A 14,019-nucleotide genomic window follows, 5' to 3' on the forward strand; every position below is an offset into this window, starting at 1 on the left:
AAATCTCAAACTTGTCAATAATTTTAATAACTCAAATCACACAAAACCAACGGAAAACAGAGAAAATTCTATCAATGACACTTTTTTTTTATATAATTTTGAAAATAAAATTGTTTTTTTGGGAAAAAAATGTAAATGTTGAAATCTTTTACAAAATAAATAATTAAAATGTATGGATTGTTTTTTTTTTCGAAAAATACATTACATGTTTTAAAGCCAACAAATACTGCTTCAATGAGTAGAAAAAAGAATTTGCTTATATTCTATGGGGTTGTTTTAAAAAGCGAACAAAAACAGTCTCAAATCAGTGAATTTGCGTCACAAAAAAATGAAAGTTTTTAATTTTACGAAAGGATTATGATGACTTTTTCTAACAAAAAAAAGATCTTCAAAATTTGAAAATAATGAGACCATTTTGAAACGATTAATTCTATAGAAATCGATTGGAATCCAGCTGAGCAGAGTGAATGAGTGAATTCACGTCACTAAATTTGATTTTTTGTAAAATTATATTAAGAAAATATGTTCTGAAAGCTGATTTGACCCTCCATCCAGATTGTCGGATTTTAACGAATCGAACATAATTTAGTTGATTTTTTCAATAAGTTCGTTGTTTAAAAACGAAAAAAAAAACCCAAAAATATTGAGAAGAAATTCAAAAAAAAATTGTGAATCTTCAAATAAAGACTATGAGAAACAGTATTAATTTTATCGTATGACTGTTGTTATTCTAGTGCAAGTCAAAATAAGGAAAAATTTAGGAAAATATCCTGGAAACATATGATTGTACAAGTCGGAATAACAAAATTTCACTTTTAAAAGTGTACATAAAATTTGAAGGCTCTAGTGGAAGGTTCAAAATAACTTGAAATTTCGTGACGTTCTGTTCAAACTTCTCAATTCACGTCTCAACTTAGAGTCACAACTTTGTTCGTTGTGGTTCAATCGAGAAGCTACGTACATCAAATCGTGGGTTAATTGTTTTCTCTATAACTCATTTCAAGAAACCAATATCCTATTTCTACAAAGGGAAAAGGAAATTAAAGTGATATGTACTGAAGTCCAAAAATGGTCAATTGAAGCGTGAATTCGCGTCACAAAAGCAGTTACCATCCTGGAGAAGACACATCTGTGGTGAAGATAAGTTGATTGCGAAAGTCTTGCGTGAATGTACTCGAAATCCAGTGCGAAAAGGTGGAATGAAGTCTTAGAAAATTTGAGAAATTGCAAATTGACAAAAAGTTCGAAAAACAGCTACCTTTGAAGATTCGTCAAAATTTCTGTGTTGCGTATTTCAAAAATTTAGAGGTGCGAAAATGTGCAAAATTTCGTCAACTTTCCAATACTCTTATCAAAATTTTGACGGTTCATTGATTGAAAACGGTACTTTCACCTTTTTTTTACATATGTTGTGGCCATGATCTTAAAGTTTAAAAAAAATATATTCTTATGTGCAACGAATAGCGTGAATAGCTTTCTTGGAAACTAAGTGATTGTTTTAACATACCTTAGCTGGTCTACAATCTTTATTCGAAAACATGATTTCTCGGATTTTTTTTCTTACATGGACTTTGAATAACGGAAAACTGAAGTGTTGCTGCTGAATATTGTCTGAAAAGCACATTTCAGTTACATTACGAGGTTTCCAAAACTATTATATTACGAATTAGGGTTTAAAGTGAGTTTTGTTTTTTTGCTAGGACCTCGTTGAGCCAACCCCAAAAGTTGACCAAATGAACTGAACTGCAGTGCGGCAAAACATCACTCTAACACCTATTCAAATTTTTGTATTCAAAACTTTTAAAGTCTTATCGAACAACTCTTGCGTTATTTGTCACTTGAAGGAATATGAATCGTTGTCACTGAACGGTTTCGAAACAGCCTCTTATCTATGTTCTACAACAGGATGACATATGACTACACTCTTGAATGAATCGGTTGAATAAAGTCGTCATCGGGAAATGCAACGATAATATTTACTCAATCAACAAAGCCCCAAGCACTTGAGCCTGAAACACGTGCTGGCAGAAGTTATGCGAAACGTGTGAAAACTGGTAAGCAAGTAAGTTTATACGTTCGGATACGATTACAGGAATTGAGAGAATACCATCGGTTTGTTGTATACATTATATTTATTCCTTAATTTATATATGACACATCATTTCGTCCTGTGAACAAATTAATTCTCAATATTTCAGCTCTAATAATTTCGGTAGCATTAGTATTACGTTCAACAATTTTTGTGTTACTATAATTTAGCAGTAGTTATAGTGTATTCCTGTCATGCTATTTAACCATTTAGACTCGATGGATGATGAATAACCAGCAATGGTAATATTAAAGTTACCCTTTTTTAGAATAACATTGTATACTAGCTCAAATATAATCTGGCTTTTTTCTATTATACAGGTTTATGTTTCTTACCGGCTTCATTGTAGAAACTGTTACAATTTCATCTGATAAACTTTGGTTATTGCAAGACCTGAACAAGCACTTGCCATAACAATTTTCCTAATTTATTGCTGTAAATATCGATAAATAGTCTATAGCCTGTTTGAAATCTCTTTCCCGTTTCTTATTTCAGTTTCTATCCAATAACCTAACCTTTGAATAAAATTATTTTATAAAATTGTCAAAAAGACTCATGGACATAGGATTTAAATTAGATCATCCCGCATACCTGACCGATGCCAGGAATTCGAGGTGAAATGACAGCGAGTGCACCTTCGTACCAAAATGTCTTCTAAACTTTAAAATGGCAACCACTATTTCTTAAGACCAACAGTGCGTCCATCTTGCTAGGTTAAAATGTGAAAACCCCCTAATAAGTGGGCGTTAAAAGAAAATATTAAACGACATGGCACGTTTTCCTACAACTAATGAAACAGGATCAAAACGGTGGATGAGTTTTGAAAACAAAAAATCATAACTTCAAAAGAAATGTTATTAGAAACATTGGGAGACTTTATATAGAGGTATTTCTTCCGTTTTTATCAATGTACCAAATGATTGTTACCAGTTTTGTTTTTTTTTTTTTGTTGTGTGAGTGTGCCAGCTTTTACTGTGATGTCTGGGTTCGCTGAATGCTATATTTTTATTACATATTTTCGTACAGATATGCAGGTATGATAGGTAGTACGGCAAAGTTATATGCTATGCTTTGAGGAACCAAAACTTGGACGAACATATAATTTTCAAAGAACAGCCTAAACTATTAATTTTTTTTTCGATGAACGTTTAAAACACCAATGTTCGATTGCATACTCAAAATTTGTATTTCAGATTACGATTCATGATTTCTGAACATTGAATTCCAATTCCCAAATGCGCTTTTCTAAATTTTGAATACTGAGTTTTGAATTCTGGGCCTAAACATTGGTTGGTTATGTTCATTGAATGTTTTGAATTGATCCGATATGTTGTTGCTATGGAATAATGACATGTTATTGTTTAATTTAAAAAAAAAAAACAGACACATTTTTTAAGGTTACACAAATAGTGAACTGTTATGACAACGAAAGCGTTAGATGGCTTGATCTAAACTTTCAAGACTTAATAAATTTCCTTACTCAGTTTTGATCTGAACCTATTCGGCTAGGCAATAATTGCTTCCAATTGACATCGACCTTACGCACAAAACAATAAAAAAATATCTAGATAAATATTTACAAAAACAAAACCTAAGTCTAAGCGTAGAAATCAAAGCAATTCTCCTCCAGTAGTGCGGATTGACAATTATCCTGTGCCACTTTAAGGGATACCCTGCAGTCTATGCGGAATAGTTTAGTTCTTTCCACCGAGAATAGCCTGAATCTCAGCGTTCGTTTTGCCCTTGGTTTCTGGAATTTTGAAGAACACATAAACCGTACAGACCATCATCCAGATGCCGAAGAACCAGAAAGTCCAATCCGCACCCATGACTTCCTGCATAGTTCCGAAGGTTTTGGTTACAATGAACACCAGAGTCCAGTTGAACATTACAGACAGAGCCGTTGCTATACCCTTGATATCAGCCGCACACAGTTCCCCCATCATCATCCATGGAATGGGACCAAAGCCTAGCGAAAAGCTCACGATGAACAGCACTACCGAAGCCAGCGGTAGCCATCCAATGTTGGACACATCGGCCTTTGCAGCCTGCAAGTTGAAATACACTCCCAATACAATCAAACAAGAGCCCATGACGAAGCTGCTTTGCAGCAAGAGAATACGGCGACCAGCTTTGTCGATCAATACGGCGGAAACGAAGGTCATCAGCACCTGGACGACTCCAACGACGATGGCACAGATGGCCGGATCCATGGTGCTGCCGGCGGCCTTGAAGATCTGTACCGTGTAGAAGATGACTGCATTGATACCGGAGAACTGCTGGAAGAACATCAAGAGCAACGACATGAACAACGCATTCCGGTTCGTGGTCTTGGTGAACAGATCCGACAAACGGGCTTCACCCTTCACGGCGTCCAGATCCGATTGGATGGCTTCAACGGCGTTCTGGGTATTGCAGTTTTTGCCCCAGAACCATCTCAGTGCAACGGCGGCATCACTTCGGCGACCCTGAAACAAATAAGAAAACATGGGTTGATAAGCAAACTATAGTCAACTGAGAGCTGTTAAGTGGCCACGCAGCAATTGAGAACATCGTTGGTGTACATTTGATTCCTTTTTAGTGCAACGAGGCACTTTCTCTGCGGCTTATAATAGTTTTGTGAACGATTTCGGCTGGAAAGGCGGTTTTACGCCAGGGTCAAAATAATGTTTTACTTTGTCCTACACGCCTTCAATGACTGGCGAACTCTTTCTCCCAGTTAGCTACTCTGGGTAGACGGGTTCAATGAGTAGACTCATGCACGTACACTTCCTATTCCTTTGAATTCCCCAAGGAACTCTGCCCTTTTCAACCGATTGGTGGTGTTTATACTGGCCCAGTGGGGGTTCTCATTATTCCTATAGTGACTGATTTTCAGCTTTCGGCAAAAAAATTTTAAAATGCATTTTTGAACGTTTTAATCTACTTTTTCAAGTTTTAGCCCGTTTGGAAATAGGCTTTTTAAGTGTCTGAACACGAAACAATGAAGTAACTCACATATTATAGCTATTTCCTATTGTTTAATTAAATAGCGTCCTTCTTAAGGTGGCCATTGTGCCCTTATCTCCCCTAAAATTGCAACGCATCGTTCCATCGCTAAAACGTTAGGATTTGCGAATTCCACAGTGATTAAGCGGCTCGAGGAACGATTGACCATTGTTATTCATCCCTATTCCTCCGTGGCTTGTAACCCAGAAGTGCAGGAAAAAGTATTCCGTACAACACCAAAAATCACAACCGCGTATTTAGTTGTGGCCTTCAACCGAAACCCGAACACCTCCGTTCGGGATGTGGCTAAGAAGCTGCACCGAAGCCAAAGTTTTGTCCAGAAGGCAAAAACTAAGGCTGGGCTTCAAACGTTCAAGGTAAAAAAGGCCCCTAATTGTGAAGAGAAGCAGAACAAGATCCAGCTCATATCATTTTCATTCGCTGCGGTGACACATTTTAACCGCACTTTTTCTTTCTGCTTTTCGCTAGGAGGACAACGTCGTCCACAAACCCCACTAGTTTAACTCATATTTGATGTGACACAAGACGGGCCAAGTACTGACACTAACGGAACATCGCTGAGAACTGCAATGTCTTCACTCGCTGGCTGGTCGAATACTATAGCTGACAATTCTAAAAAATTGCTCTTCACCTGTCTTCTGGAAGGATACAAGTCTCCGAGAGGCTTCCTAGAACGCCATGCAAAATATGTAGGAGTTCTTTATCCGGCTCTGTATCGATTCGGCTTCAAGTTTATACTACAAACACGGCCCAGACCAACCCCTGAGCCAGGCCTCCCGAATGTCAACTGGGGACCTAAATTGGTAAAATTCCCTACGACTTACGAGTTCAAACATGAGATCGGCCATGTTCGAATAAACAGTTGGTAGGATTTATACTAAGTCGTCGCTTACTGATTCAGAGGGAGCTCAAATTTTTAAATAGGATTTGATTAGATGTTCCGAAATTTCAAACGTGATTTTCTCATTTTGAGCTAACTGCTAGTTTCGCCCTTATGAAATGTAAGATGGAACTATCTTTCTAATCAAAATGAACCAGATTTCATCATCAGTTTATTTTGTTAGTTAAACGCGACAGAAAGATGAACTGAAAATGATCTTTTATAGAAAAGGAAGACCAGCATTTCAAAAGACGGATCAGTGATAAACCGTTGATTTTGGTCTATTTAAACTCATGCACAAGCACAACTAATAATGTGTAATTTAGCTGAATTAGTTAAAATTTAAAAAAAAATGTTCAAAAAGTCATAATTAGGCCAGCATTTACAATTCTATCAATACTAACCTGCTTCACCAGATAAGTGGGGCTCTCCTTGACAAATATCATGGCCACAATCAGTACAGCCGGGAAGATGGCACACAACACGCTCAACAGTACCCAGGACACATACGGTCCGATGGCGTACACAAACAAAATCCCAACCGTGAGGAACAGCTGGAAGAACGCACCCAACGTCCCTCGGATGGCCGTTTCTGCAATCTCCGAAATAAACATTGGCGCGACGACGCAGGAAGCTCCCGTTGCAATACCTGCGAAAATAAGACAGATTTAGCCCGATCTAACGTTTTCCAACATTCTCAGAAATCTTACCAATGATGAATCGTCCGGCGTACAGCATTTCGGCTCCGTTGGCAAAGATGATCAGGACCCAACTGATCAAGTATGGTATGGCCAGGGACATGGTGGTGAATTTGCGGCCGATCTTCTCGGCCAGGAAACCAGCTGGCAGGGCACCCACGAAAGCTCCGACCGCTAGGAACGCTCCGACCCATGATTCTGGAATGACACAGGGTTAAACAGATCAATGCTACTTGCGCAAGATGGTCAATCAAATAGATATAGGTTTACGGTAGGAGCTTCCTTGGCATGATATCAACAAAGATGCTTGCAGGTTCAAGTCCTGTCGGTGAGCCGTTGTATCTTTTTCGAAATTTTCATGATATTTACGGCTTATGTTCTTTCGTTCTTTGATAGTTCATGTTTCTCTAATTTCTTTCATCACATATGAAAATGTGATCATTTTCAGGTACAAAGATGTACCAAGCGATTTCATAACATCAGTATTGACTATAAATTTCCCAGCAAACATTTTTGTAGATATATTTCTCAACAAACTTTGTTATACGATTCATAGACATTATGGAATCATCGCATAAAACTCGAAAAAACAGCATTTACCTACCAAAGTGGAGGCAATTTATATACATATTTTTTAACTTCTGACTTAAGCGATAAGAATAAACAAATTGAACGATATTCAACACCTTACTCATGCATCCTGGAAGTATACGAGAAAACGCAAGTTTTGCTCTCAATGCATGCAAACCGTTGCCAGCGACAATATTTGCTGCTTCTCTCATTGGACAATTTCTCCAAATGAACCATCTGATTTTCAACAATCTGGTTGCACTGCTTTACGCAGAGAGTAGAACAAGGTTCTTTTCTCACTTGAATCCTGCGCCGGAAAACAAATTTACAAACATGGAGGATTTTTTATCATAACCGATTTAACTATACCGACTTTAAGTAACCATTTTTACGATCGTTCACTTATTTGGTAGGAATTGCGATGAGCATTAACATTGTCAACGGTTTGAACTATTCATTTCTAAGGCGATTAAATGTTTGCTGGGATGGCATTAAAAACTGAAACGACTTAAACCTATGTTACGTGATAAAAACAACTATAAAAATTTTCCATTGCTCCAATGCAATTGAAAATTTGATCCCCCTTGTAACATAAATAACACAACGCAACAAAATTCACATTTTTCCGAGGTGTGAAGAATGTAAAGCCTAGTCCACACTAGGCAACTTGTTGTTGGAAACATGCGGGAGTGTCAACAGAGATGCCAAGGTGCCTGATTTTTCAGGCAATGCCTGATTTTTCGAGGTTCTGCCTGACAACCTGATAAGCCATTGAATTTCACAGATTTTTTTAAAATATGCCTGATTTTGTCTGATTTTTGCGAATGTCATGACCGCTATACACCGGGCGAATTAGGAATGTGTTCCACTTAAACTCCGGTTGCTCTCTGACAAGTCAAACCCTGGCGAACCAGGACTGGGCTTGCCAATGAGCCGTATTACGAGCAGGCGGAGGCAACGCTATCAAACCGTATGGAGCACATCTCTCAGATTTCCCCTTATTTTCCCCTCGTTTTGACAGATTTGAGCTTTTTTCCTCAGATTTAAGCTTTCGTCTCCTATACTCTCAAGGCAAAAAAAAAGCTTAAATCTGAGGAAAAAAAGCTTAAAAACGAGATTCACGACCACTTATTTAAAAGATGTTGGTCACACAATACATAGACAAATCGTGTAACGTTGCAGGGATCTGATTACGAGCGAGGGTATTTAGTTTTTTATATCGGTTGTATGATGTGGAAATGTGTAACATTGTGTCAGTGAGCTACAAATAGTAGAACTTGTAGGGCTGAGGTTTGTCGTCACAGTGAGTAGTATTTTGTCATGTGAAGTGAGCAACAAATAGTAGCCTTTGTAGGGCTGAGGTTTGTCGTCAGGTTGAATAGTGTTGTGATGTGGGAAATGAGCAACAAATAGTAGCCTTTGTAGGGCTGAGGTTTATTGTCACAGTGAGTAGTATTGTGTCATGTGAAGTGGGCAACAAAAAGTAGCCTTTGTAGGGCTGAGGTTTGTTGTCACATTGAATAGAGTTGTTTTTGACATTTCTTACGCACACTTGCTAAGCGTGTACAGATGAGACGGGACAATTAACCTCAAAAACTCTCGGTACAAAAAACGGCCAGCCGGTCGACAAACATGGTCGTTTTAAGGTTAATTGTCCCAAAACTGAAAAGTGTTGGTGCAACAACCTGCATAATATCACGAACACTACTAGTGGCAAATAGGACTATAGTGTTGTGATGTGTGAAGTGAGCAACAAATAGTAGCCTTTGTAGGGCTGAGGTTTGTCGTCATAGTGAGTAGTATTTTGTCATGTGAAGTGAGCAACAAATGGTAGCCTTTGCAGGGCTGAGGTTTGTTGTCACAATGAATAGTATTGTGTTGTATGAAGTGAACAACAAATAGTAGCCTTTGTAGATCTGAGGTTTGTTGTCACAGTGAGTGTATTATGTTGTGTGAAGTGAGCAACAAATTTCAGCCTTTGTGGGTCTGATGTTTGTTGTCACGGTGTGTAGAGTTTTGTGTAAAATATCCCATCCCAATTCCCGGTCAAACAACCATTACTGGTCGGACCTCTCACCGAATGGATGAACGTTGGTTTAAAGCCCTGGGACCAACACCTTAGTACCCGGGTTCACTTTCAGTGTTAGTGATCGGGTGGTGCTCCCAAGTATCGAAAAACTGTGATATAATCACTGTGGAGAGATGATACTTGGGCTTCAAGGCATACCCAATTGTATCCAAGTGATATAATTGAGCCTTCATCCTTGCCCAGGGAAGTAGGCTCACAACACATATTAGAGTGAAAATGTTGTGCGATGACCAAAAAAAGTCATCCCTTTAAACGAAATTTCTGTTATTTTAACGTAGCCTGATTTTGCCTGATTTTTATTTCGCCAGTTCCCTGATTTTTGAAAAAAAGGGGTTTGCAACCCTGGTCTCTTGTAACGTTAAGGATAAGTTCTCGCTCCCAGTCGAGAGAAAATTTCTCACTAGTTTGCATGGAGTTAAGGGTGCGGAGAGTCAGAAAGAACGTAAATAGCTAGAAAAAGCATTCTCTGTGCGTTTGTTCTTTCGATCGCGCTCAGTTTTGTCGGATAATATTCTTAAAACAAGAATTGGAAAGGGATGAGAAGTCATTGCGTTCTCATATTTATCGCTAAGCTATAAACCAGTTATCATTATCAGATCTGCTCAATTTGCTTCCCTGATCACAGCATTTAAACCAAATATTGGTAATATTTTGTAGGCTGAAAATGTTAAAGATTCACCAAAACACGAGTTGCGCGTGTTAGCCACATGAGGCGTTATATGAACTTTCCTCATAATGATGAATACAAAACTTCCAAAATTTCGGAAAATCAGTTCATTTTGGTGTATATTGTATGTGAACCCGAGCAAGGCCGGGTAAAATAAGCTTATAGTTTTAGGTTATGTAATAAATTTTACTTGAATATTTCATAATAATCAAGAACAGAAATGTGTTGAATGTTGGAAAAATCATGGGCAAAGATTTACCCAGACAAAACAACTACAACTATTTGATTAACACTTATCAACGGGTAAAAATGCCAGCACCCATGTTGAACATTGATGAATTTAGCTTGTAAACATTTCAAACAGTTAAATTTAAAGCTTTTAAATCAAACTTTGATTTAACGTTCCTCAAATTAACAGAAAAAATGTTTTGCGTAAAGAACTACGAAATTGAATGTTTATTCTCTATCACATTAATTTTCAATTTTTCAAAGTCTTGTGTCTATGGGGCTCTGAGAGTGCTTTAAGTATCCACCCAATAAACATTTTGGCTGCTTAAGAACGGCAATTCGCTGAACAAAAGCTGAGCTAAAGCGTAATTGCTGTTTAAGCTTAATGGTTGAATAAAGACAAACTATAACCTTGTTTCAGCGTTTAAAGAAGTCTCAGTGCAGCCAACGGGAGGAGTTGAAGAGTTGCTTCCATAACACTTTTTCAGCCTTTGTTCAACCTTTCGCTACCATTGGAACTTGACAGACTGTGAGCTGTGGTAAAATTGCCCTGCATGATGGCGGCTTGATTGGAATGAGAGGGGAATTTTTGTTTTCTTTATGCAATGAGATTTTTTTTATGATTTCTCATTTAGCTTTATTTTGAAATAAAGAATAAATTTTCTCACAAATTTTACTTTTGGTGCCCAAAACTGAAAAAAAGATCATTTCTCTCCAACCCCCTGGCAACTTGACAGTTTTGGCGAGTTTCGTGTGCCTGATTAAAATTCGCAGATGTCGCATGTGTACCGCTTGTTTACATACTTTTCGAGCCATACGTATGAAAAGGGCACATCATCAAATGTGGTGCGAATCATAAAATTCGATTGAATGAAAAAATGTTCCAACCGAAATTATTATTCTCATTCAATATTCCATCTATTTATTTATTGTTTAGGAACAGTTTTCCATAAACCGAGAAATGTTCTGCTATAATTTGAAAGTTTTGTTATACTAAAATTTTCCTATGTATCGCAGTTTATGAAAATCACTCGATGATTGTTGTGGTAACGTTTTGATTTACATTTATTGTGTACGTTCGTCATCAATAGTTTTGGTAGAAGGGGTTCTTTTCTAAAAAATCTGCCGTGTATCAGTGAATTATTTTGATCAGTCTAGAAGTTTTAAACCTTATAAAGGACACACAGATTTACGTCTGTGTGCCGTTTGCTTCGACTGAACTTTTGAAAACAGATTCACTTTACGTATGACTGAGCTAATTTTCAATTTGAATCGTTTTTTCATTTGTTGAATCGATTAAAAGATAACATATTTCCATATGCGTCCTTCCGACATGTTAAGTCGTTTGATTTTCGATTTGACAGAACCAGAGAACCAGAAAAAACTGGCACACGCGATTTGTATGGGAAACGTCAAGTTGCCAGGGGGTTGTTTCTCTCACACTTATTTAAAAAAAAAATTCGGTTGAGAGGCATGTTGGTCGCTTAAGATCGACAAATTTTCATCGCGCCGCAGACTTCATGATTGGTTCTGCGTACTGCGGCATGCGACTAACAAGCCGGAGGTTTAAAAGTCGGGGCAGTTGAAACGAAAAAAAACAACACAGAGGGGAAAAAGTGAGTGCGAAACATCTGACAGACAGACATTTGACTTTTTTTATTTTTTTTTTTTTGATGATCCGTCAATTGACGTTTAATGACGTTTGCTGAATAACTTCTCCAGATCAAGATGATTAAAGGCTGAAGACACGTGAATTAGTGAATTTTTGAGACCTTCTTTCAGCCAGATTGCTGATTAAAAATTGAACCACGATATTTTTTTAGGCGTTTATTCAGCAAAAAGTGTTTGTTGGGCAAGATACTGGATAGAAAATCTGGGGATATTTCACTCAAATAATAAGATATTAACTAGAAAATAAAAGTCAGCGATCCGATATTGATGATTTTATGAATTTTTGCTGCCTCAAACCCCGTAGTGCATTATCCAAAGATGGTTCCACCATATAGCAAATATTAGCAGAAGGGAACTTCATCCTTCGTTGAATTTGCGTGGCTAAAAATAAACCGGCACATGGCACACACATTAGATATATTGAAATTGAAACCTCGATGTATAACGGGTGGGATCATCTTGGGTAAACTTTACGGTGCTTTCTCTCGTAAGTGCTGCACCTATTTGTGCACTTTCCTAAGGGTTCCATTTAGCCCGATGAACATTTTCCAAGCATAGCATAACAAATGAATGACAATAAGTATTAAAAAAACTCACTCCACATTAAACTGACATTGGAATTTGATTTCCACAAAAAAAAATGATAGTAAAAAATTCCGAAACTTGTCAAAAATTTCAAGTACTATCATTTAAACAAGATGTTATAAATTGACGAGAAACAGTGCTATCTGTTGAGCCGTTGAAAAGTTAAGAATCAACTTTTGGAGAGTACCTTATTCTTGAAAGGACGCAATCTTATATCATCTCCAAAATAAATTATCCTACACACAAAACTTTCGAGGCTCCACTTAGCAAAATTTTGTTGTTACTTTCGATTAGCAAAAAGGATTATTTTACTAATGTGATAGCAAAAAGCAAATTTTGCTTCTTTTTAGTAATTAAAAAGGCAATTTTACTTGATATTAGTAAAACGAAGGTTTTCTAGCCGCTTTGTTTATAGACAGCAGCCGCCGCCAGTTGGGGGAAAAATAATAAACTGACGCGATAAGGTGCGGTTCTGAAAGCGCGATGCTAGTGGTCCTAGCGGTGGCAAAATGATAGCCAGATCAATTCCGGATGCGTAGTGTGTAGTATTTTCCGATATTCGAATTGTAAAATTGTTTGTTTTTTTTTCAACCAGGTTTCAATTTCCGACAAGATTGACGGGTTTTTTACAACAGTTCGGAAGTGGACAACTGGAGTTTCAACGCACTGCATCAGGCACAATCATCGATGCATGAATGACGATCGGTCGCTTGGGGTTTCATTAGCCCCATTAGCCCCGGTGTGTTTCCAGGATCCAAACATTTTATGAAAAGTGTTAGTGAAAGGTGTTTTGAAAAATATAAATAAATTCAAAGTGATGTTATCCGAGCAATCTTTTAAATAATCGAATATTCCCTCGAAATTTGCAGATAAAAACATAAAAAATTGAAATTTCAGATTCTGCAGGATTTTTTTCACTGGTTTTTGCTAAAATTTTAGTAAAACATGCCGACGGCTTATTTTTCTCTAATTTGCTAAAATTTGAGCAGAAAAAAATTGCTCAATTGATTGCTAAATTTCTAGCTGGTCAAATTTGAGCAAAATTTTGCTAAATTTCGGCCTCGAAAGTTTTGTGTGTACATCTTAGTGGAATAGGCGGCTCTCAAATTGATACAATATACAGAACATTTTACATGTGAACTGGTAAATTTGATAAATTTGAAATGACAAACGCGATCAGCTCTGAAAAAATACTGTCATTAACCTTCTTATTAACTTTTCCTCACAACTCAGAAAGGATAATTGGCCAATTCGATTCTAAGAGGTTGCACCAACCAAACAGTTTAAGCTGGGTTTCATACATCAATTTATTTCTTTCATTGCGTTTGGTTTGGTTTCATTGCGTTAATTTATCTCTCAATTAACTCGGAGTATCCCTTTTTCGGGATCACACAGATGAATCACATAGTTGTATATTTTACAAAATCTGAACCTTAACCCTTGGGGTCATCAAATTCGACGGCGTCTCGGTTCTTTATGGAGTGAATAAAATTATTTGATATATGTATGGAGGAGCGTACACTCATGCTGACA

At 37.3% G+C, this 14,019-nt stretch overlaps 1 protein-coding gene across 3 annotated transcripts in view; it reads right to left on the reverse strand.

Moving 5' to 3' along the window:
- Positions 1–2,113: 2,113 nt before the first annotated feature.
- LOC129740024 (facilitated trehalose transporter Tret1-2 homolog) overlaps positions 2,114–14,019 on the reverse strand; it is a 100,593-nt gene continuing 88,687 nt past the window's right edge. For all 3 annotated transcript variants that reach the window (XM_055731607.1, XM_055731606.1, XM_055731605.1), the window contains exons 4-6: positions 6,689–6,874; positions 6,383–6,627; positions 2,114–4,557 (exon numbers count right to left, since the gene is read on the reverse strand). In XM_055731607.1, the coding sequence (XP_055587582.1) occupies positions 3,784–4,557; positions 6,383–6,627; positions 6,689–6,874 (1,205 nt within the window). In that variant the 3' untranslated portion in view covers positions 2,114–3,783. The remainder of the gene's footprint in view (positions 4,558–6,382; positions 6,628–6,688; positions 6,875–14,019) is intronic.

This window comes from Uranotaenia lowii, chromosome 1 (genome assembly GCF_029784155.1).
Source record: "Uranotaenia lowii strain MFRU-FL chromosome 1, ASM2978415v1, whole genome shotgun sequence".
Lineage (NCBI taxonomy): Eukaryota > Metazoa > Arthropoda > Insecta > Diptera > Culicidae > Uranotaenia > Uranotaenia lowii.